The sequence below is a fragment of the Cygnus atratus genome, chromosome 8 (genome assembly GCF_013377495.2).
Source record: "Cygnus atratus isolate AKBS03 ecotype Queensland, Australia chromosome 8, CAtr_DNAZoo_HiC_assembly, whole genome shotgun sequence".
Taxonomy (NCBI): Eukaryota; Metazoa; Chordata; class Aves; order Anseriformes; family Anatidae; genus Cygnus; species Cygnus atratus.
In genome coordinates, this window is record NC_066369.1 from 5,441,626 (window position 1) to 5,464,781 (window position 23,156).

General features: G+C 37.8%; 1 protein-coding gene across 5 annotated transcripts in view; it reads right to left on the bottom strand.

Moving 5' to 3' along the window:
• Positions 1-23,156, bottom strand: part of VAV3 (vav guanine nucleotide exchange factor 3) — a 192,485-nt gene that overhangs the window by 34,941 nt on the left and 134,388 nt on the right. For all 5 annotated transcript variants that reach the window (XM_035537549.2, XM_035537548.2, XM_035537552.2 and 2 more), the window contains exon 19: positions 21,089-21,134. In XM_035537549.2, coding sequence (XP_035393442.1) covers positions 21,089-21,134 — 46 coding nt within the window. The remainder of the gene's footprint in view (positions 1-21,088; positions 21,135-23,156) is intronic.

Here is a 23,156-nt window from a genome sequence, read left to right on the forward strand (position 1 = left end):
GACCACCCTTCTCCAAGAAGATTCTTCTTCATGTTCAATCTAACCCTCTCCTGTTGCAACTTGAGACCATTTCCTCGCATCCTGTCACTTGTTACCTGAGAAAAGAAACTGACACCACCCTCCTCACTGCAGCCTCCTTTTTGGTAGTTGTAGAGAGCAATGAGGTCTCCCCTCAGCCTCCTTTCTTCCAGACTAAACAAATCCAATTCCCTTAGCTGCCATGTGTCTTGTTTTCTAGTCCCTTCACCAGCTTCACAGCTCTTCTCTGCAAACACTCGAGCAACTCGCTATCCTATCTGCAGTGAAGGACCCTAAACAGAACACAATATCCAAATTGTGGTCTCACCAGTGCCGTAATCAAGAGGATAATCACCTTCCTAAGTCCTGTTGGCCACACTATTTCTGATGCAGGCCAGGATGCCATATGTGTTTTGGCCACCTGGGCACACTGCTGGCTCACGATCAGTCGGCTGTCAACAAGCTCCCCCAGGTCCTTTTCTGCTGGGCAACCTTCCAGCCACTCTTCTCCAAACCTGTACCACTGCATGGGGTTATGACCCAAAATCAGAACCGGCACTTAGCCTTCTTGAGTGTGATGTGATTGGACTCGGCCCATCGATCCCAACTATTCAGATCCCTCCACAAAGCCACAAGCAGATCGACAATCCCACCTAACTTGGTACTGTCCGCAAAGACACCGAGGGCCCACTCAGTCCCCACATTTAGATCGAACATTAAACAAAACAGGCCCCGACACCGAGCCCAGAGGAACACCACTGGTGACCAGCCACCAAGCGGGCTGACCTCCATTCACTAGGACTCTCTGAACCCAGAGATCCAGCCAGTTCTTCACCCAGCTAACTGTTCACCTGTGCAAGCCACAAGCAGACAGTTTCTCCTAAAAAAATACTGTGGAAAAGCGTGAAATGCTCTACTAAAATCCATTTAAACAACCTCCCTTTCCCTCATCTACTAAGCACGTCATCCCGTCATAGGAGACCAGGTTAGTGATTAACTTCTAACAGAAAGGATTGGTACGTCTGGAAAAGACCTAATTGTGCTGCAAGATCATTATTGCAATTTAGGCGGCAAGAAGCACAATTATTTGTCATCTCTTACATGATCTCCTCTAAATTGTATGAAACATGAAAGAAATCACGTTCAATAATTACTACTCTGTAGTTAAGAATAAATAATACTCCCAAGTGCTGATGAAACATTAAGCAAAATACCAGTTCCTACATTACTCAATCTGAATTACATCATAACTTTTACTGTTTCTTCAGGTTACTGGTATACCTAAAATGGGCACCTAATTATTACTAGGCCATTATTCTACTTAGGTAAATACCAGACCTTGCTTTATTTCTCAGCTTAATTCTGTTATGCTTAGAAATTCTGATTGAGCATCAAGAAACACTGCACCTATTGTGTGGCAAATGAAAGCAATGCTGCATACAAGCAGCTACTCAAAGCTGACAACTTCATCCTAATGCAAGAAAACTCCCTCATCACAACATAAATGATAGCTCTGCATACATGATTAACTGTGAGCATGCCCTCATCTTAGAGACATACATGGAAGTCTAACCAAACCTATAAAAACATTATTTGCTTTATGAAACTGTGTATCAGGTGATTTAGTTTATCACATTACTAATGTGCAGAAACAACATACTTAAAACGCCATCTTTGTATTAATCTCAGGTGAGAATGAAGAAATTCTCGTACATTTTTCAGTGCAAATCCTATTGTTTGCAGCAGTTTATTTTCCTTTAAGACAATACATTTCTGAAATTATTAAGTTAATCATAAATATGTAAAATTACTTGTAATTTTTATTTACCGGTATTTCACTGGTAATTATGATTTTTAGCATCTCTGAAAACCAGGCCAATAGAATTTGGAAAAGTGCAGTGTGTGAACTAGCAGAATTATTTAAGATATAACGAAGAATTAATCATGTTAAAATATACTATGCCTAGAATACTTTCATACAATTCAATATGCTTAATTCTGTAAAATCCTACAGCAATGTTAATTACAGTACAGAGAGGTGTGATGGATCTAATCCCATCCATTCTTATCAGAGTAACCAGCTCATTCAATTTTATCTGTTTAGCAAGCTTATCCTAAAACTAATTTGTTTGTTGCTACTGTTCATTTCACAACTTCCATTTCAGCATTTTCTACTGTCCAACATAAATCAGTTCATGGCCAACTTAGATCCATTTCACCTAGTGGTTACAGGCTGAACAGTTCTTTTCCCTGCCTGCATTTGTTACAGACAGCTATCATACCCCTTCTAACTTTCATTCTGCTAGTCTAAATGAGCCAAGTTTCTAGCCTCCTCTCGTAACAGATCAGTTCCTCTGAGCCTGTATACCAAGTGTTTGACTGAAGCTCAGGCAAGCTCAGGATAGACAAGAAAAATATTCTAGAGGTTACTTTCTTAATTTGCACACGGATTCATCACAAATACACTTGTTAACAAACCTGAGTACTTGCTGGAAAACAAAACAGACAGGAAATAGTAGTATGTTACAGAACTGCTTTAAGTGTAGCCATTGATTAATATTCTATACTGTTTCTATCACAAATAAACAAAGACTAGAATGTAAAATGCAATTAACTTTAGAGACTGCCATTATGATGTACATAACTGCAGTATCGAGTGTATCTGACAACTCCAGAAAACTTCTGGAAAAATATCTGGGAAAAAGATATACTTTTTTTTCACGATTATGTTTAAAAGCAGATAACATTCCAACAAAAATCTCATTGATTTCCATGAGGTCACATTTCTACGTAACTGAAAACTTTTGTCAGGAAGCTTCCTGCCTAATTTTAAGATGCTAAACCAGCTTTGCAGTTTCTGACCTTCAAATCAAGGAGCAACAAACTGGCCCAGTTATTCCCTAAATAAATTCCTAAATCTTGCTTCACTTGAAAAGGAGAAAAACACCAAGATTCCTAGAAAAGTCTTCATAGCCAAGCTGTGGGTCACAGAGCTAAGCAAATTGATTATCTAAAGCAAACCTTGTGAGAAAAGCAGAAAGCATGCTAGAGTAGGAGTTAAATAAGTACCATTTTAGCTGCATTATAGAAAAATAATACCCTTCATAAAACACACCACACCTTTGAGTATTTTAATCTTATAGCTACGGGTCATAGAATCATAGTATGGTCGGGGTTGGAAGGGACCTTATAGCCCACCCAGTTCCAACGCCCTGCCATGGGCAGGGACACCTCCCACCACACCGGGTTGCTCACAGCCCCGTCCAACCTGGCCTTGAACACGGCCAGGGAAGGGGCAACCTCTGCTTCTCTGGGCAGCCTGTGCCAGTGCCTCACCACCCTCTGATTACGGAATCTCTTCCAAAAAATTTCTTCCGAATGTCCAATCTAAAACGCCCCTCTCAGTTTAAATCCATACCCCTTTGTCCTATCCCTACACTCCCTGACAAAGAGTCCCTCCCCACCTTTCCTGCAGCCCCCCTTTGGGTACTGGAAAGCCACTGTAAGGTCTCCCCAGAGCCTTCTCTTCTCCAGGCTGAGCACCCCAGCTCTCTCAGCCTGTCTTCACAGGAGAAGTGCCCCTGCCCTCTCATCATCCTCATGGCCTCCTCTGGATGAACTCACTCTAGTGGGTCCACATCCTTCTTGTGCTGGGGACCCCAGAGCTGAACACCGGGCTCCAGGTGGGGTCTCACGAGAGCAGAACAGAGCGAGACAATCCCCTCCCTCACCCTGCTGGCCACGCTGCTTTGGATGCAGCCCAGGATACAGGTGGCTTTCTGGGCTGCAAGTGCACATGGCTGGCTCATGTTGTGCTTCTCATCAACCAGCACCTCCAATACCTTCCGCTCAGAGCTGCTCTCAGTCCATTCTCCTCCCAGCCTGGATTTGTGCTTGGGACTGCCCCAGCCCAAGTGGAGGACTTGCACTTGGCCTTGTTGAAGTTCATGAGGTTTGCACAGATCCACCTCTCAAGCCTGTCCAGGTCCCTCTGGATAGCATCCAGAGTCAAAGAAGGTTACGTTTTAGAACTGAAGCAGTACAAAGTTAGAATACCCATTATATATGTTCTCATCACTTCATATAAACTACTTGTATTCCTTACAGCAGCTCTCCATTTATGAAAGGCACTGAATGACCCTCAGAGTTTCATGCAGATTTCAAAATGCTTTTTTTTTTTTTTTGGCCAACAACATGCATAATGTATGCCCTACAACAAGCTATATATGTCAAAATTGATTCCAGCATCTGTTATTTCCAAACAATGCAGAACGTGGTTTCTGCTTTGGGCAGGAATCATTTTAATATACAGAATAATGACAGAGTATGGGAGACCAGGATACAAGGGTGAATTGGTGGATACACTATGTACTATAAGCATAAAGGCATAAAACAGCTTTATCTGCACTGAACATGCACTCCTAGTTAACATGAGTCTTGAAGGAAGAAAGACTTACTTTTTCTCTAGGAAAAATACATCCCAGTTACCAAATATTTATAAACTGATCCAAAAGCCACTAACATAATTGAAGAAAGCCTCCTGACTTCAAGAAGCTTTGAATTTGAAAGAATTTCAGACCATCTGCCAGGGCCACATCTTGATGTTTCCAGAACCTCAACACAAAGAGAGCTGCTTTTCTTACAGGAAATGACATGAAGTCTCACTAATTCTGTTCTTTCTTTCCCCAAAAGAGCATGCTAGGTGTCTATTCGGAAACTCTGAACTTGTTCCAAACCTTTGTTACTTATTTTTATAGCTGCACAAAAACAGGCTGTGCAGCAAGGACAAGGAACAGACTGACATCCTGTGATTGATAAGCCTCCCATAGCAAAGACGAGAAGAAATACTCTCAGTTCTCAGAGCAGACATCTCCAGCCAACTTCACCCTTCAACAAGGAAATAAGGGCAAAGCAACTCATGGCAGCACCTCGTTGAGTCATCAGATTAAATATCTGAACAGTGACCCACAGTGTAGCAAATGTATTAACAGCACAAACTAAAGACTAACAGACAAAGTAAACCCCACATTTAAGTAAAAGCAAAGGAATCCAAAATTAGCATTTATACTACAATCAGTCAAGTTAGGCTGTGAAGATTTCAGATCAAGCATAACTGCAGATAATAAAGTAATAAGGAGCTTAAAAAAATCACTTAAAGAGGAAAACAGATGGGTTCTTAGGGACAGGAGTGTGAAGAGCAGGTGGATGGAGTTACACTTACAAACTGAGCATCCATGACAATTTGTTGATTTTATACACACAAAAAACCCTAAGTTTTACTACCTTTCTTGGCAACATCTTGGTTCAACACTAATATTATTAAAAGCTAATTAAAGAGATGTTCTACTCTGAGCATGGAATACATAAAAACAAAGTCCTACAGCACTCTGTATGTTCTTCAAATCAGCCCTTCTAGCTTTGTGTCCATCATTGTTTTAAATTCCTGTTCCTAATGATTTCCTTGCAGAATTAAAAGCGTTTTTCTCTTGCATTTTATCAAGAGAACTGCTTCTTAATTCCTAATCAGTGGCATCTACTTCTGCAACTGGGGAAGTCAGTAGCATTATACAGTTACTGCCAAAGGGAAAAGCTTTCTAGAAAGACTTCGTAGCTGGTGAGAGGACCCAAGTACAGCAACACCACCACTCAGCTTGCAGGACTGTCTACTAAAGACATGGAAGACAATAGTTGTGGTTGGGGTTTTGTTTGGTTTTGTTTGTTTTTTACTTTTAGGCTGAGTAACTTCTGACAAATTACAGAACTCATGGAACATGTCAGCGCAGTCTTTAAAGTGCCCTTTTCAGAGAGGCAATAATTTAAATAATTACTATTGGATAAAATTAATTCAGTGAATAAGTACATAGACACACCTCAAAAGATATTTTAATTGAACTTATTATTCTCCCCATCTTAAGTCATTATTTTTGAATGTCATCATAATTAAAAGTTCTAATTTTAGATATTGCACATAAATCTTATATCCAGGCAAGATGACTGAAACGTTGAGGGTACCCAAGAATCAATTTTGAATGTTTCACTTCTGTTTGTCTTCTGATTACAGGTTTGTCTTTGAGTAACATTCAGTAAAGACTCCGTGTTTTTCACATGACTAACCACAAACAATGGTTTTGCTGTTTCACTCGAATTTAAGTCAGAAGACTTCAGAAGGCTGATTCTTAAAAAATTAATAGTTGCCATTAGCCTTATTCAACTGTTTAAATTTCTGCTTATGCAGCCCAGCCAGAACTCCCTTCCATAAACAGAGAACTCCCTAGCACAGACGGAGGACAGCTTCACTGTCTCATGATTCAGATGATGAATTTGTAACACACTCCAAACCACATTCATATTTCTCTTTCACTTCAAGACAGGAGATTTCAGGACTGCCATCCTACAGGACAAACAGAACTACCAAAGAGATCAAAGCTCTCTAACCCGTTCCCCATGACTGTTCTCCCTCAACTGTTCCTACTATTGTATCTCCTTGAAGACCTTGAAGCAGCACTCAGAGTTCCCTCCAGTCCTTTACTGCTCATCAAATCTCCATTTCCTGTAATTATTCAAAGACTTTTTCCACCATTTCTCTTTAATGCTGTGTATGTAAGCTGTATTCTTGGCAAAGACCTCTGCAAAAATGGTCAACCATCAACTAAAATGATGCTGTGTGGGAGGAAAAAATCTGTCTGCTAACAGTCTGATCAACAACTTGTTACCAGAAACAGAAAAACACTACAACTTAGGAAGTCCTTTTGCTTCTTTGGGTTTTGTAGACCTAATCGTTAGCAAAAATTCTCCTGATAAGTAGCTGTAGCTCCATTTCCAGAGAAAACCCACACAAAACTTGGAGTTACACTGCAGATCATAGTCAAGAGTTCACTACATGGAAAATAAACGAGTCTAGCTGTGTTATTCAATTTACATGGTTGAATTTTTGAAATTGTGCAACTTGTAAAAATAAACCTGTGTAGAAATATTTAAGATTGAAGTAGTTTGGTTTAAGAACAATGCACAGAGACATCTTTCCTCGCTCTGAACAACAGCACTAGTTAGCTAGTGGTTTTGGTGGTTTTTTTTTCAGCAAAGATATTTGAGGATGGCTCTTTTTAATGCTCAGTGACAATAAGAGCAGCATTAGTAATATTAGCAGCACAGGTGCTTTGACACTCACTGCAGTAGATACTCCTCCCTCAGTAGCGGCTGCCAAGTCAAGGCTGAACTTAATGCTTTGCTTAGCTTTATTTCTTAACAGATATGCACACTTTGGTCTTGTACATCTGTATGTCACTGTAGCAATAAAGAATCCCATTTTCAAATATCTCAAGTACATGAGACCTCTTCACTAAACTCCAGTTGTATTTCAAGCTTGACACTGAAAACTTCAGTGCACAGCTCTGGAAGACCTGGTTGTGCCCTTCACTGCTTATTGTTTATACCCAGAAATTTGTATTTAGTATTTAAAACTTTGACGCCTGCAGTTTATCCTTTCCAAAAAGACAGTTTTGAAAAGACTGCACTGAAAGAAAGGGGCAGAGAGCTAGGACGGTCACTAACTTTACAAGGGTCACATTCACATTTATAACTGGACTGAAAACTACTTTTCTTTCACTGAAACACTTTTTTTCTGTTTCATAGCATGTCTTCTTTCAAACATATGTTTTGTATAATCTCTCATGTTTTTTTCAAAAACTTATGCAGGCAACTAGTCCTTACTTTCAGTGATGTAAGTAGGTATCTTTGGTAGAGTAAGGGATTTTGGAATTGTCTAGATTGAAAAGAATCTCAGCACTCTGAACAAGCATTAGATATGCCCTAGTGCTAAAATATTGTTACGTGAATAAACAAAGAATAATCAGGTTTCAAAAATACACTGGTTTTGCTTCTATTGACAAATTAATGACATTTTATTTTAGTGTAATCTACTGAGTGAATCAGGAATATGAATTTTAAAAATAATATTGCTTCAAAATTAAGAATCCTCATTATTTTCTTAAAAACTGAGCAAACCAGAGTTTTATCGTATGAATTTAAAATAGCGGTAAATAAAGTGCTGCTTTATATAAAGGTACAAGGTATAAAGATTAACCATTGTTAATTACCATGTCTTTTAATGTGGTCCCAAAGACAGGTAGGGCATTCTAAAAGGTGTATTTGTTCAAACAAGTATATGCCCTGAGGAGCTAACAACTTTTACTGGGCAGATACTATAGACAAGCTATGAAGGTGTGCCCGGACAGAAGGAAGCTGCATGCAGCAAAAGGCTCTGAAAAAAAGGGACAAATCTTGGAAGAAAAAAATAATAATCCATGACTTCAGAGAAGTAATTACTTCGAGCTGTATTTTTTACACTATCTTCTGCAGGCCCAGGGATAATTCTCTGGCAAGGAGTCAGAAGAAAAAGGCTGGAGAACAAGAGCCAACTTTGTAAGCTAAATTTAATACTGTGAAACGTCATGAACCTTGAACAGGACCTCAGCATTTTCTGTCGAGTAAGCTGTAGCACATTCACTGACTAATTTTGAACAAAAGTTGGTCAGTTCAGTGACAACAAAAAATTGTCCTTTCTAAAAAACATATACACTGCAGTAACAGTATGATAGTCCAATCTCTCTTTCAGCGTACCTGAAAGCACAGCATGACGGGAGGCAACCCTACCTCTCAACAAGTCTAATCAGCACAAATGGAATTAGTCATCCTGCTGACTGTGCTATCTGTACACTTAAGTAACTTGTGGACAGCAAGATGGTAACTGTACATATTATAATCTACAAAAAGGCAGACTTGAGCCAGCTAGCATCTTTTGCAGGTCTCAAATAGAACTTAAAAATATGCATTACCGGAAATGTGCTGAGATTTTATTCATCAGACACTGCAAAAATAAAAATTATCTTTCATATTTCTTTTGCGCTCTGTATTGACTAATAGCATCTGACTCTAAGATAAAAGACCTTCCTCTCAGTTTCTGCTAATTACAAGAAACAAACTCTCTGGCAAAAGAGTTGCTTTAAATGATTACATAACACGAGCAGGAAGTGGCAGATGCCTGACAAAGCAGGCAGGTTCCAGCAAATGACGGATTAAGCTCGCTTGCACGCACCCTCTTCATAATGCTGCATAATCCTTCAGCATTCCAAGTTAAACACTCTTGTGGTCTTCCTCCTCAAGCAATATTTCTTCTTGTTAGCCTCTACCCTTCTTGTGGCAGGTATCTTTTACTTCTTAATGGGCAGCTCTTACCCTACATACAAAAAAAATCTCAGCACAGAATAAAGATTCTTTGCATGGAAACATCTATATAGACAAGCACTGTCAAGAATTGTGGCACTGCATTAAGCAGTGAAGGGACACTGCTGTTTTGCCTGAAACACAGTTTCAAAAAGTACACCTACTGATATCTTTTTCGTATAGACTACAGTTTGAAAATAGCAAAAACTTGCTTTCATTAAAAAATTCGTAACAGTAAAAACAAGGATGAGTTGTGATTTCATTGTTACCACAATGTAGATCAAATTGTTTATCCCCAATACATACTTGTGATTTTGTTTTTATCCTGCATACTTTGCACATTTGAAGTACCGGCAGTCTACGCAAGTAACTTGGAAGAAATCCAAAGGGCATGGTATTTTGTGATACGTCCAGCTTTTCTATGCGTTTGTAGTATCCCTAGCCTCATTCAGTCAACATACCTGCACACAGAAACTCAGGTCATGTTTCAAGTACCCAATGAATGTAACAAAATCTGTACATACGTGCATGTCCTACATGTTATTTTATCTCTCTCTTCTCATTTATAAAGTACCCTCTCTCTTCTGGCATATCACAATCTACACGCAACTCTGATGCACTAATTTCTGCAAACTCCCTCCCTTCTTAACAAAGAAAATTATTTGCAATTTTAGTACAAATCCAAAAATTGTTTAAAAAATTAAATAGCTTAATTTTCTGTTATCATTTATGTACTTAACTTGAAAATGGATCACATGATAAATAAACAAGCAGTAAAAGGGTGTTCCCCATAAAGATATAAATGCAAGTGTACAATAAAGTGATCAACGGTCACTTTTTTGTTGAAATAAATTGTTATTGCTAAATTATCACAGGCAGAGATAGGAATCACATCTAGTCCTCTGTCTAGATGTCAGTCTTGCCATAACAATCAGGCTACATCTTAAGACTTTTTGGCTTCTTTCCTTCCCAATTTCTACTTAAGAAAATAAAATAAACACATGTATACCCCTCATCTACATCTTCCCAATAGTGAGAGATCTCCTACGTTCTATTTGCAGTGTGAATATGGATTGTGTACTCCAGCAAATGCCGGGAAATTTGTTAGGACATAAATCATGTCACAAAGCAACAAAGGATGAGAGTTAATGTTCCACAGAACCCAGTGTGAATGGTTTCTGTTGCACCCCCCACTAAATGCGCGGCCACAGGACTGCACTGGTTCACCAACCCGATCACAGAGGAAATCACTTATCATGCCCTTGTCACCACCACCTCCTCTCATGACATTTCATCAACTTTCTGAAGCAACTTAGTCCTATAACCAGACAACCAACCGTTACATTTTAAAAAATACAGTGAGGGAATAACCAGGTGGGGAAGGAAGACCACACCTTGTGGCAGCAGCCTGTAGTTACATCAAAGAACCACCAGAGATCAAACTGACATCAGCAGAGCTCATGGAGTTGGTTCTTCCTCCCAAAAATGCTGCTCTGACAATGAATGCCCTTTACGCATTTAAATCCCAGCATCAGCACTTCGAGCTCAGTTGATCACTCAACATTTCTCAGATGCCTGAGCCATGTGCAGAGCTACTTACACCTACAGGATTTCAATGCATCAGAAACAGTGCTAACAAAAGCAGGGTAAAACACCCAAGAACAGTCAGATTTAAATCTTCATAATTCTTTTACTCATCCTTTTGAGCCTCTTCCCATTTATCCTCTTCTCTCCGTGATCAAGAAAAAAAAGATGAAGGAAAAACATAAGGCAAATTGTAGGATCTTACAGGAGAAAAAAATTAAATCGTCGAAAATTTAGTGGCATTATGCAAATTTCACTCTACTAAAATCATCAGTGGTACTTGCAAGACAACTGCTATTGCCAGAAATGACCCATTACTCTGGAAGAAAAGCTGGGATCCACATCTGCATCTTTTGTTACTGTTTCATAATTCATACGATTTGCTGCTGTCAAATCCAATTAAGGGGAAAAAAATCCAAGAAGAGTAAACATGCTGCCTTACCATGTGAACTAAAAGACAGAGCTTCATGTTCTCTCCTCTCCCCACATCTGCCACTCCAAATGAGTTGGTTAAAGAATAACCTCTAAGGTTATGAACCGTGGCAGTTTTCAAGGTACCAGATAATAAAGTTACTATTTAATTCCCTGTTACGCACTATAGATTAAGAAATGCAAGCTATGAATAGTGCAAGACTGAACAAGTCTTCTGTTTATTTGCAGGTCAGCAAGAGCAGTAAAGGAAGCTGAACTCAAGTACTTTTTTTGAATTCCTTATAAAGTTACCTTACCTTTTTTTTCCTGGATGAACAACATTAAAGAATTAAAACAAGAGGGTTGAACTAATTGATTCCACCAAAAAAAAAAAAAAAAAATCAATCAGATCTATTTTGTACTGTCACTACTTGGAATGACTCTTCGGTGCTAAATGAATTCAAATATGAAATTGCTGAGATGTTAATCATGATCTATAACCTATTTCTTAAAACAGCCTCAGTATCAGAGAAATAAATGACATTGAGTGTGAAAGCAGTGCTTTAAAGCAATTCAGTTGATATCAGTAGATGCCCCCATATGAATATCTCATGTTTGTACCAGGCAGCTTGGTAAAGTCTACTATTAAACCAGAATTTGCAAATATACAGATAAATATAGATAACTAATGCAACAAATAAAAAAAGAAAAAAGAAAAATGGGGCACACAGTTTAGAAGTAGACAACGAACATGAGGATCAAGATGATAGATACACTAACAGATCAGCAAAGCAGGTTTACTTTTAACAGGACTCACTATCAGGCTCTCTTCCAGTTTTCATGATTAGACAGTTCCCACAGAAAAAGCAGCAGCAAAAGCATAGGAAGTAGAAGATTGTACTAGTATTTTTTTCCCCCCCCCCCCGAATAGGTTTCCAAGAAGGTCTCCCCCTTGTAAGTACTTGGTTTTTATTGTTCAAAAAATTGATAAGCAGTATTGAAATGGAGTAAATAATGGGTTAATAAGGCTTGCAGAAGATGCAAAATTGTTTCTTTGAGAAGAACACTACTTACAAAGAAATGGAGATTTCATGAACTGAAGTGTCTGTACAATAGGATGATAGATCATAGATTAGCTTAGACTGCAGAAAACCTTTGGAGCTCTTTTCATCGTAACTTCATGTAAGATGTAACTTAAATACAAAGTAATTAATAAAAAGGTTGGAATATTCACACACAATGATGGACTCAAGCAGCTACTATTATTTAAACAACAGATCTTGGAGTAATTGATAAAAATTATTTAAAATCAATTCTTTAGAATCATAATCTAATATAGCTGTGTACCAATTCAAAGAAATTTCGAGGAGTAAGTTCTAGGAGTAAGCCACAGAACTAGAAAAGTTCATTATTGGGCTGTATCTCAAATACGGTATCTGTATTTTCAATACCGCATGCAGTTTTGGTGAGAAAGATCATTCTTGGATCTATGAGCATGCAGACAAGCAAAAAGTATGGTCAGAGGTACCAAAAAGTTCTGTATCAGAAGAATTAAGCAGGTAAGGGCTGGAAGAGATGACTAGAAGGGATATGACAGAGATAACTCAAGAGTTGCACAGCGTGAAAAGAGAAAATATCCATTTACTATTCACTTTCTTGGTTTAAAAAAAAAAAAGAAAGAAACAGACAGCAGCTTTAAAATAACAAGTACTTCATTCACATGACTAATCACGAAAGTAATAGTGAAAGGATGCTGTGAATATCAAGACTTTAGATTGGCTCAAAAAGTGAAAAAAGAGTTTCCACATAGTTTTCTTAGGAGCTAAGAAACAAAACCAGAAGCTACCGTGGGGGGGGGGGGGGGGGGGGGGGGGGGGGGGGAAGTACCACAACATCTCACTCGGTATTCTATCCCTAAGCATCCATTTAATTGGTTACCATTCAAGAAGCGAACCTGGGCAAGCTTGGCCCACAGCCCAACTCAGCCTCATCGTTCTCTTCTCTTGGAAGCTCAAAGAGGTGAGCAGATTAAAAACTCTTCTGAAGAGCTACATCAGTTTCTCAGGGTCTTGCCTCTGGCCCCTTCTACCAAGCTGCAAAATCTTCCTTAGGCAGAAGGCTGAGGCAGTTCTGTGAGCCTCTCTTCTGTGAATTTTCAGCAGTCTTTTTTCTCCCATGGGGTGGATGCTTTTAGTTTTACACTGTTTCCCAAATTCTTTGTGTGAGAATTACTTTGAAGTAGTGATCAAATACTGATTTAGTTAAACGAGTGAGCCACAAAAAAAGAAACCGTATGCTTTAGAGTATGTTAAAATTCAGTAACTTTTGACTATTTTTAATCAATCATTGCCTTACTTTGTTTTGCCCTCGGAGAACAACAGTACCCTGAAGATTAAAATCAGATATGGAAATACATGGGTAAACGCAGTATTTCTCTTGAGGATGAATAAGAGATTTACAGGTCCCAATAAACATTAGCAAAATACTATGCAATTCCTTTCTACTTGCCATGGAAACTAAAGGCAACTTCAGGTCTGCACACATCTTTTTCCCCTCTTATTTTTACTTTTTTAAAATTGTGCTGTATTGTTTATTAAAATGCAAAACAGTATCATTTTGGTTTTATTGATCATACAATGCCCATTTTGTCCACTTTCATCCCAATCTTATTTTTTGTGCCTGCCAACTCCCTCCATACAGTGACATTTTTCCCAGAACACTCCAAGCTGATAGTTTTTTTATGTAGAAAAAATGATGCTATAGAACTGTTAACCGACCTCACTTTAAAAGTTATATTTATACATGCTCAGCATGTATGAAACACCGTATTACTCAAGAGAAAAATAAAGTGTTAGTTGCTCAAGATCTAGAGACTGTCCCCAAAACACATCCAATAAGACAAAAGAGTCTAAATTACTCAACTACAAACTAATCTTGCAATCCAACTGGGCAAGGATGAAAGAGTTCAAAAAATAAATATATTTTACCCTTTGGCATCTGGGTCTTCTGATGTTTAATTAAAAGAAAAGGCTAAAGGCTATGTTCTTCTCCGAATGTTAGCACACTGCTGAGATGCCAAAGGGACAGGCACTTTTCAAAATACCTTGCCCCAACAGGAATGTAAAAATCATTTCAATTTAAAATATAACAACCCAAATAAAATTCATTAAACTGCATTTGAAATGCTTCATTGGAAGACAAAACTCTACTTCACCTCCCAGAAATGCATTAGTGGAAAATTTCTTGGTGCAAAACATTAGACATGTTCTTTCTTGTATCACAACAAAGATGAATACATTATCTTGGGAAACAACAATAGCTCAGCAAATGGCATTAGTGCTGCAGCACAAAGGCAGAGCACCTAAATGTAAGATACTTTCCTTAAGATGTGGGATAAAGACTTAATTCAATCTCACAAATTAAGTCAGAGTTCAAGGAATCTTTGAATTCACTGCTGCTAAGATCCACCTGCAGGGGGCTGTACTCTCAACTGCTCCTAAGAATCCGGTGACCTCAAAGAAATTAACTGAATCTGATCTTGAACCCCCCATGCTGTCCCAGCCACATGATGCAGAACATGTCAAAACACAGCAGTCAATACTAAAAGTTGCTCAAATTACAGCTGCAATCCAATTCCTTGAACCACTCCAGAACATTCAGAATTACACTTTTCTTGGCAAGAAGCATTGCCTGCCTGCCTTCCTGGAGCATGGAGTCCTTCTTCTGCAGCAAGAGAAATCCTAGCTGCCCTGCTAAACCCGTTCTTACCTGAGACTCATCTGGTTCACACAGATTCCTAGAGACACACACTGTATACTTTAATGCACCTTGAATAAAACGTTTAGGTGCTGCGTATGGAAAGGAGAAGCATCCAAAACCCAATAAAACACCCGTAATTGTTAAGCATGTGTTACGTATATATAATCAAAGTTCATTTTAGGTTTTATAGCTTACATTACAGTAGAACATTTCAGAGAAGTCTTCAGCAACTTAGGAAATATGACACTCCGCAAACACTGCAGCATTATCTCTAGGGAAAACATGCAGAACTCTACATACTTGGACATAATTGTTAGTTACTGGACACTAGCTCCCAGAGAAGTAAAAGTTTGAGTTCCTTCAAGTCTAAACTACTTATTGGTGTGTTGCTTGTTTTTCCTTTATTTTTATAAGCCATATAGGCTACGTTTTCACCTATAATATAGAAATTCAAAAGCTAAATCGAAAGGACCTAACAAACAGGTCCTTATGGCTAGTCTGCATGCAGCAGTGTCCAAGTCTCCTCCTCAGTTACAGGATGCAATAAATGTTTCATTATCGTGAACCTTACAGTTTCTCTTAACAGTAAGCAGTACAGAAGACCTCAGACTTGTCAAACCACCAACTCCATCACCAAAGCAAGTTTTGTGAAACGTCTTTCTTTCAGTATTCCTTCAGGCTTCTCTCGAGTTCATTTACAGTCAGCTGCTCCTTCATATACACATTTATAACTAGCCATCAAAACTCATGTTTATGTTCAATGTAAACAATATCTAAAGCTGAAAAGAATGTCTTATGCACTGTAGCACTTCAGCCTATGCTGTCAGGAAGACTGTCCCACAACCTTTCCGAAGATATGTAATATAGAAAGAAATATGCCTGCAGGACTCTGAGTAAGGTCCTGAAGGAAGATGCAGAAACATATCGCCTGTAATAGTTTGCTCTGCTCCGTCTGAAAGGAGAGGCAAGAACTGTTAACAAGGGGATTGGTATCCACGCCCACATTCTATTGACAGGAAAACAATTGTTAACCTACATTATCTAACGCCTCATACCTATCAATGTATTTCTTGACTCTATACATAGGAACTCTTGCAGTAAAGAAAAAACATGGCCTCGGTGTCATCCATCTTGATGAAGACAGTGGTAATACAGAGATACTTTTAGTGACTTCAGTCAGCTCCTCACTTGCTCATGAGAAAGCTAAATACTGGGGGCTTAACGCTGGCTTGTGGTTTGGGGAGACCTTTTTCTGCGGCTTAAAAACAGTATAAATTGCTCTCCTCAAAAATGATATTAATGGTCAGTCAGCAATAGGCCACAAGAGATCTGGCCAGGATCACAGGGAACTACCCTCATTGCTGAGAAGAAATAAATTCCTGAACACCAGTTTTTCAGCACTGAGCTTAATGTTGCAGAAGGCTATTTTTCTTATTTATGAAACTGGATATTCTCTGTATGTTTGGGATGAACAAGGAAAGGCAACAATCAATCAGGACTATCAAAGCCTTGTCTCGATAGCTCATCAGAAAATCAGAGATCTGCTTCAAATTTTCAGTTAAAAAGGGTAGGTTTGTATGGAACAGCTACATGCTTGGCAAAGAATTAATCGCAGGTTGGGATATTCTGGCATTTGAATTTGGACCAGATTTTGCTTTAGGCTGGACATACGCTTGGACTGGCACCGAAACCAAAATTAGAGTTAAACTTGACTGTCACAGAGCACGCAGCATCAGAATTTGTTGAAATATCTCACGATCCAATATTCTTAGCTGGAAAGTAAATTTAACCCACCTGTATTTTACTACTAGCTTTTTACAACGAAGACTAGATACAATCATTATCACAACACACAAATGTCTGAATATTGTTTCACTGTTTAGTAATCAAACACATAATAATACAACCTAGTTAGAAGGTTTCACAACCCAACTGCAACCAAGTACAAAGAACACAGTAGCTCACTTCCCACCACACCTAATTAAAATCTCCAGTACTGTACTTCTTGCTGCATTTTTTTTAATATATATGCTCTAGGCCATAAACCCAGCTATTCCCTTCAGATTCTTTTCATTATGATCTGTGTAAAATCAATAATAAAGAATTGCTTCACAAAGCAAGTACAGACCAGACACCAACCAGAAATATAAATACCTCTTTTTAAAATTACTGCTTGAACTTTGAACTCTCAGACTGAACAACTTCACCCAACAGCAATATACATGCCATTGCATATATTACTTGTTAACAGTCTCCACCCTACAAGATTCAGTCAGTATTTCAGTTTATTTCAAGAAGCCTGCTGCTTCTGTCCCTTAGTTCAGAACAGAGGTTTTCTAAGTTTTAATCCATGCTTACAAAGAAATTAGGTATTTAAGAAGTCAGAACATGCTCAATGACATTATTTCACAGATCAGATTTTGAGTTTAATCTGCACTGAATCTTGAGTACAAGGCTTCTATAGTGTTCTATTTTTACCACGTTTATCCTTCTGATATGAAATATGCTTTCACACTTTTAGAGATTAAAGTTCCAATGTTTATATTAGCACAAGTGTTTAGGGTAAAACTAGTTTTAAAATCCCCAAACTGTGAATCTATTATATTTAGACTCTTTACACCCTTAAAAATAAAAAGACAGCAAACATACAGTATATTATTTCAATAGCTGAGAAAAAAATTTACTCTTATTAAAATGCATACAAAATGACTGCTATTAAAAACATGTCAGGTTGCATCATTCTTCTCAAGAAAAACACACAAAACCTTAAATCTATGCTTACGACTATACATATGAATGGTCCATTTGTCATTCAGATCAGCAGTGCAAATCACATGCTTAAAATTAAACATGTATAAAAGCTTTCATGAGATCCCTTACATTAGGAAAACCTTATATATAATTATCATTCCACATGCCTATTCCAGGCAAAATCTGACATCAATCTAATCACTTCTCAAACATATTTATGCAGAATTGTGTAGTTCCACAGTAAAACACAAATGCAGGACTAAGTTCTTTCTAGTTTTAGAGATGCAGATGCATTTACAGGTTCATTCACTCATTGGCTTTTATCATCTGCCAATTAATCCAAAGGAAGTTTCTCCAAAACCTGGCTCCCCTAAAACGTAGATGGACCAGTTCAGGCCATGTACAACTGGACCACATGGTGAAGTCACAACACATGCCATATAGAAGAGACAGAAAACAAATTGGAAAGCAAAAGAAAATATCTATCAGCACTGTTTCTGCACTTATTTCTTTTCTCACAGCTCTTTCATTTCCCAGGAAATTCTCTGCATTCCCATCATTAATCACTCTTCCTTCTATGTTTCCTTATTACTCAACACAAAGAAGAAAAAGCATATCTCAAGGAGGAAACTGCCACTTATAACCAAACATCAAAAAAATGATACGGCCATGAACAATTTACTGCTTTTAGGGTACTTCAGCTAGTTAGTTGAAACTTTATCAGCAGAAGATACTTTAACCCACTATCCTCATGTTAACAACTGCTTCTTTTAGACTATCTTTACTCACAGTACTTCTCAATTCTTTTTCCCCTCCATTCAGGACTAAATGGTGTCAGTAGAAGTTGGATTTGTCTGTAATAAAGCTAAAAAGACAACCATAACACATGAACTTGACTGTGCCAAACCTCCTTGTATTCATTATTCATTACTAAACTAGTCAAAGACACCAGGCAAGAACACGATGCTGAAAAGATTGTGTAAAAATACTTGCTGCCCACAACAATTTTATTTACTGCTGATAAACTCCATCATCTTAAGGTACTGCAGGTGCCTGCAATTGATTCACAGCAAATGCCTGCTTTCCTAAATTAGTACTGATGCTTCAGTACCATGACATGAAATATGGTTACCAGCAGCATGTTAGACCTCTTACACAGACACCAGTCCAGGCAACAAACTTTCCTCTTTATGTACATATGAAATGGTAACAACAATAATAAGGCAGTACATTAAGACCTTAAACAGTATCTATAACTGACTACTGCTCTCAGCAAAAAGATCACCATGGTGCTATGATTTCTAGAGATTTATGTGACAGTTGTCTTGAAAAGATCTTAGGGTCTATGCAGCAATGTATGCCCAAAATAACTGATCTTTTAAAAGAAGTGCTGCTCTCTGGATGGCACCTTCTGTCTCTCAAAACAACATGATATCTGATGAGTAGTATTATTTAGAATATTCAAAGGAGTTGCCAAGAGATTACCAAACACATTCGTGTCTGTTATCTCCACCAAGTTATAGCAGGCCTCAGAACACATATGCTGACAAAATACAAATTAAAAAGTTCACTTAATCTGAAAACTGTCAAAGTATACATATGGAGTGTTAGTATGTAATTTTTTTCATTAAAAATGAATAATGTCAAAAGCAATTCTGTAATAGTCTTCTGCAATAGTATCTCTAAATGAGGTAAACACAATGCACATGTTCTGCATTTCTATTGGCTTTCAGAAATAAACTCGGGACCAAGAACTTTACTCATTAAGACTACCCTCAAGAACTCACAGTACTATTCTGTACAGGTAAAGGGACAGGGAGGAGCAAATGCATAATTCAGACATTAGTTTCATAAAGCTCTTAAGAATCTGTTTAATTCAACGACCCCAGTGATTTGAATGGTACTTAGTCTTCAATAAAAGCTAATTAAAAAGTATCTTTGTATATAAAGATCATGTAAATATTTCTACCAGACTTCAACAATAAGTAAAACCACCAGTATATTTGAAAACTTCTCAAAGACAAAATTACCTAACCTTTTCAAAGCCTAATATTAGACATGTTTAAAGATCTAGACCTGTAAGGACTATTCTGCAAGCATACACTATAGTTGACAGCACTATATATGACTGAATTAAAGAACTCAGTTCCATTTGGAACAAGTATTTTCATCCTCTTCCAAATTATTTTCTTGATATTCTTAGTATAGCCAGCAGAGGAAACACTAAGTTTTAGAGTTATTGGGTGCTCACTTTTTCTTCTTCTTTAAGAATTTCAACCAACAACACAAAGAACTTAGGGGCATCATGAAGCTTTTTTTTTTTTTTTTTTTTTTTTTTTAAACTAGAGGGAACAAAGTGACAATACACAGTCCAAAACACCTCAAAAGTACATGCGTAAGAAAGGTGTGGTCTGATTCAGCTAGTTACAACATTTAGACTTCCCAAGCCAAGGCAGCTGCAATGCTAGTGGCACAACTAGCATTCTTACTTTTTCAAAACTGCTTAGCTCTGCCAGGCTATAATGTATTATCAACTTGCCATTCTGTTTAATATTTGACTCAACTATTCTCAGGTGTCCAGACCCAGAAATCTTTAATAATCTACAGCTTAGGTTCTTTCCAAATAGTATCTGCATAACAAATCTCCAGTAATTACACTATACAAGAAACCTATGAAGTACAAAAATGTAATTACTGTAAAAAATGATACTGAAAATATCACACAGTTACACCAAAAAACATTGCGTATTTTATTCAGGCATATAATGGGTCTCCAGAGGAAACGTTCACCCGCTTGAGTACACAATCTATAAGCAAGCATTTAATTTTCTTAAGGGTTGCTGCTGCCATGATTCCACAAAAATATCTATTCTATACTAACAAAAACTAAAATCACAAATTCTATATTAAACTACAATTGGTTTATGTCTTTTAGAAGAGCAACTCATATCCAATAGAGCTAAGCACTAAGCACCAATACAGTAAAGAGTTGAGAATATCCACAACTCTGCAGATCAGAACCTAAGCTTTGTAAGCAAGTCTCCTTTTCATCACCTCTTTTAATTGCAGAGTACAGTAGGTGTGTCAAGTTAACCAAAAGCCTAGAGGCATTTCATTGTTCAGACAGAAGTGAAGCACTGCTTCAAGAAAACAAGAAAAAAATAGGCCATATCTTTGAAATCGCTAACACAGAAATTGCTTTATACCTTCACTTTAGCAATAAAGAAAGTTCTCAACATTGCATACACTAGAATAGCAATCATAATGCAACTTGATGAAGTGAGTTACTGTTTTCTTGCTCTTTTTATTTAATGTTTAACTATTAAAAAGTCATGACACAAACCTGGGTCCACGTGTCTGGAGTTTCTTCTAATTCCATTCGTTCGTTTCTGAATAGCAAAAACACAAATTAAGGATATGAATAAACTTGTTTTCACAAAGGCATATTAAGCTCCTTTCGTTCCCACAATCTACTAGGCAAAGATGGTTATCTTAAGTTATTTCCCCTCACCACCATCACCACAATTATCTTTATCTGGTAGAAATATCATACTTTGAAAATTATTCTTAGTAATGCAGAAAGTTTATTCATACATCCTATTTTTTCCTGACACGATGCTCAAAAGATTCTTAATCCACAGAGGGTTTATTCACGTATCAATTCCTTTGGATACTAAGCACTTTTTAAAAAATCATTTACGGATATGATAATAGAAAAATACACAGTTTGGTAACATCTGACCCAGATAACGTCCATAAACACAGTAGTAGTGAGGCTGCTTCTCTTCTTCTCTTGCTTTAATAAGGTAGAAACTTTCACTGTTCCTGCTCTGTACTTAAGGTATGTGGAATTTCCTAGACAATTCTTAATTTTCTGCGCAAGTACTTAAATGTGTTTAGTAACTCCCCTCCCTCTTTCTTTTAAATTTGGATAAGTAGAGCTGCATAAAATCAGAAACACTAACAAGAATGAGACTTTTTTTTTTAATGATGAGGTTGATTTTTTGATGTTGTTATTGCTGTTGTTTTGTTTTTGTGTGCTTTGTTTTTCTATATACTTTATTCTCCAGGACATATAATATGGGTCCCTGAAAACATCACTGTGAAACAAGGCACATCTATGAACTATCATCTACTTTTGCAAACTTGTTGTAACTGCTAGCTTGCATGAAGGTTCATGCATTTTTATTTTTTTTTAATCAAACCAAGCAGGGGAAAGCACGTTGCATAACAAAGGGAACAATTAGGTTGCTCCGATTTACTTGCAGTTGATATAAGCTGATGCAGGACGCACAACCAAGGCGAGCCAGAAAGCAGTAACCTGAGGCACAACCAAATTACTAAGCCCTATAGCAAGCTGGTAAAAAGGAAAAGCTTGGTTTAAAAACAACTTTCAGACTCTTGAGTCTTTGGACTTATTTGGTCTATACCTCACAATCGAAGAAAGGACGCAGATTTTTTTTTTTCAGCTGCAGTGGAAAGAAGAAAATTGTGAGTTGCTGCTACAAGAAGTGAAGGTAAAGTTAAAAAAAAATAAATGGCTCAGTTATATCTGACTCCATTTTTTAGAAATTGAGGCACTATTACTTTTCAGGATTAATGCAGATTTGCACATGAGAGGTAAAGAGAAAAAGCAAATGTCAAGGAAGATGCAGTCATTTAACTGAACTGAAAAAAATACAGTAATTATGTGACAACACAAGTCAAATACACCGAAGCACCAGATAGAAAATGATGCTCTATACCCTTAAATATATTGCAGTACCAGTAGACTTAATTACTGGTATGAAAAAAAATCCATCTTTCCCAGAATCATGAATTCTAACTTATACTTAAATTACCTCTTGTTGAAAAATTAATTTAAACAGGCAATTATTTAAGAATGAAACTAATTCAAACATTTTGGCTCAAATCAATAGCCAATACCAAATCAATAGCTCTCAAAAGGAAGCTGTCTCTTTACACAAAAGAAAATATTTCAGAATCACGCTGGGGGTGAGAAGCTTAGGGTCTTGAGGGCTTAGCTACAATTAGTATACATATTTTCTTCATCTAGCCACCTGTGTTCACCTTATTTAGCTTTACATACTTGGCAACATGGCCCACAAGGTGCAGTAAGCAATCTGTCCATGGCTTCCCAGTGCTGTCTGTCAGCTGCAGTACCAGGAGACTTAAGCTAACAGACCATGCCATAATTTTCATATTTAAAAGTGTCCTTACTTAGCAGACATTTCTAGGCAGAGACATAAAAGACACGGCAGCAGGTGGCTGGAAGTACAGCTGGCGAGACACTGGCTGAGGGAATCATGAGGAAGGCAGGCAGGCAGCAGACATTTCGGGGCATGCAGCCAGGCTGCAGGGCCGCAAGCACAGGCTCTTGTGGTAACATAGCCCCAGCACCCCTCTCCTCA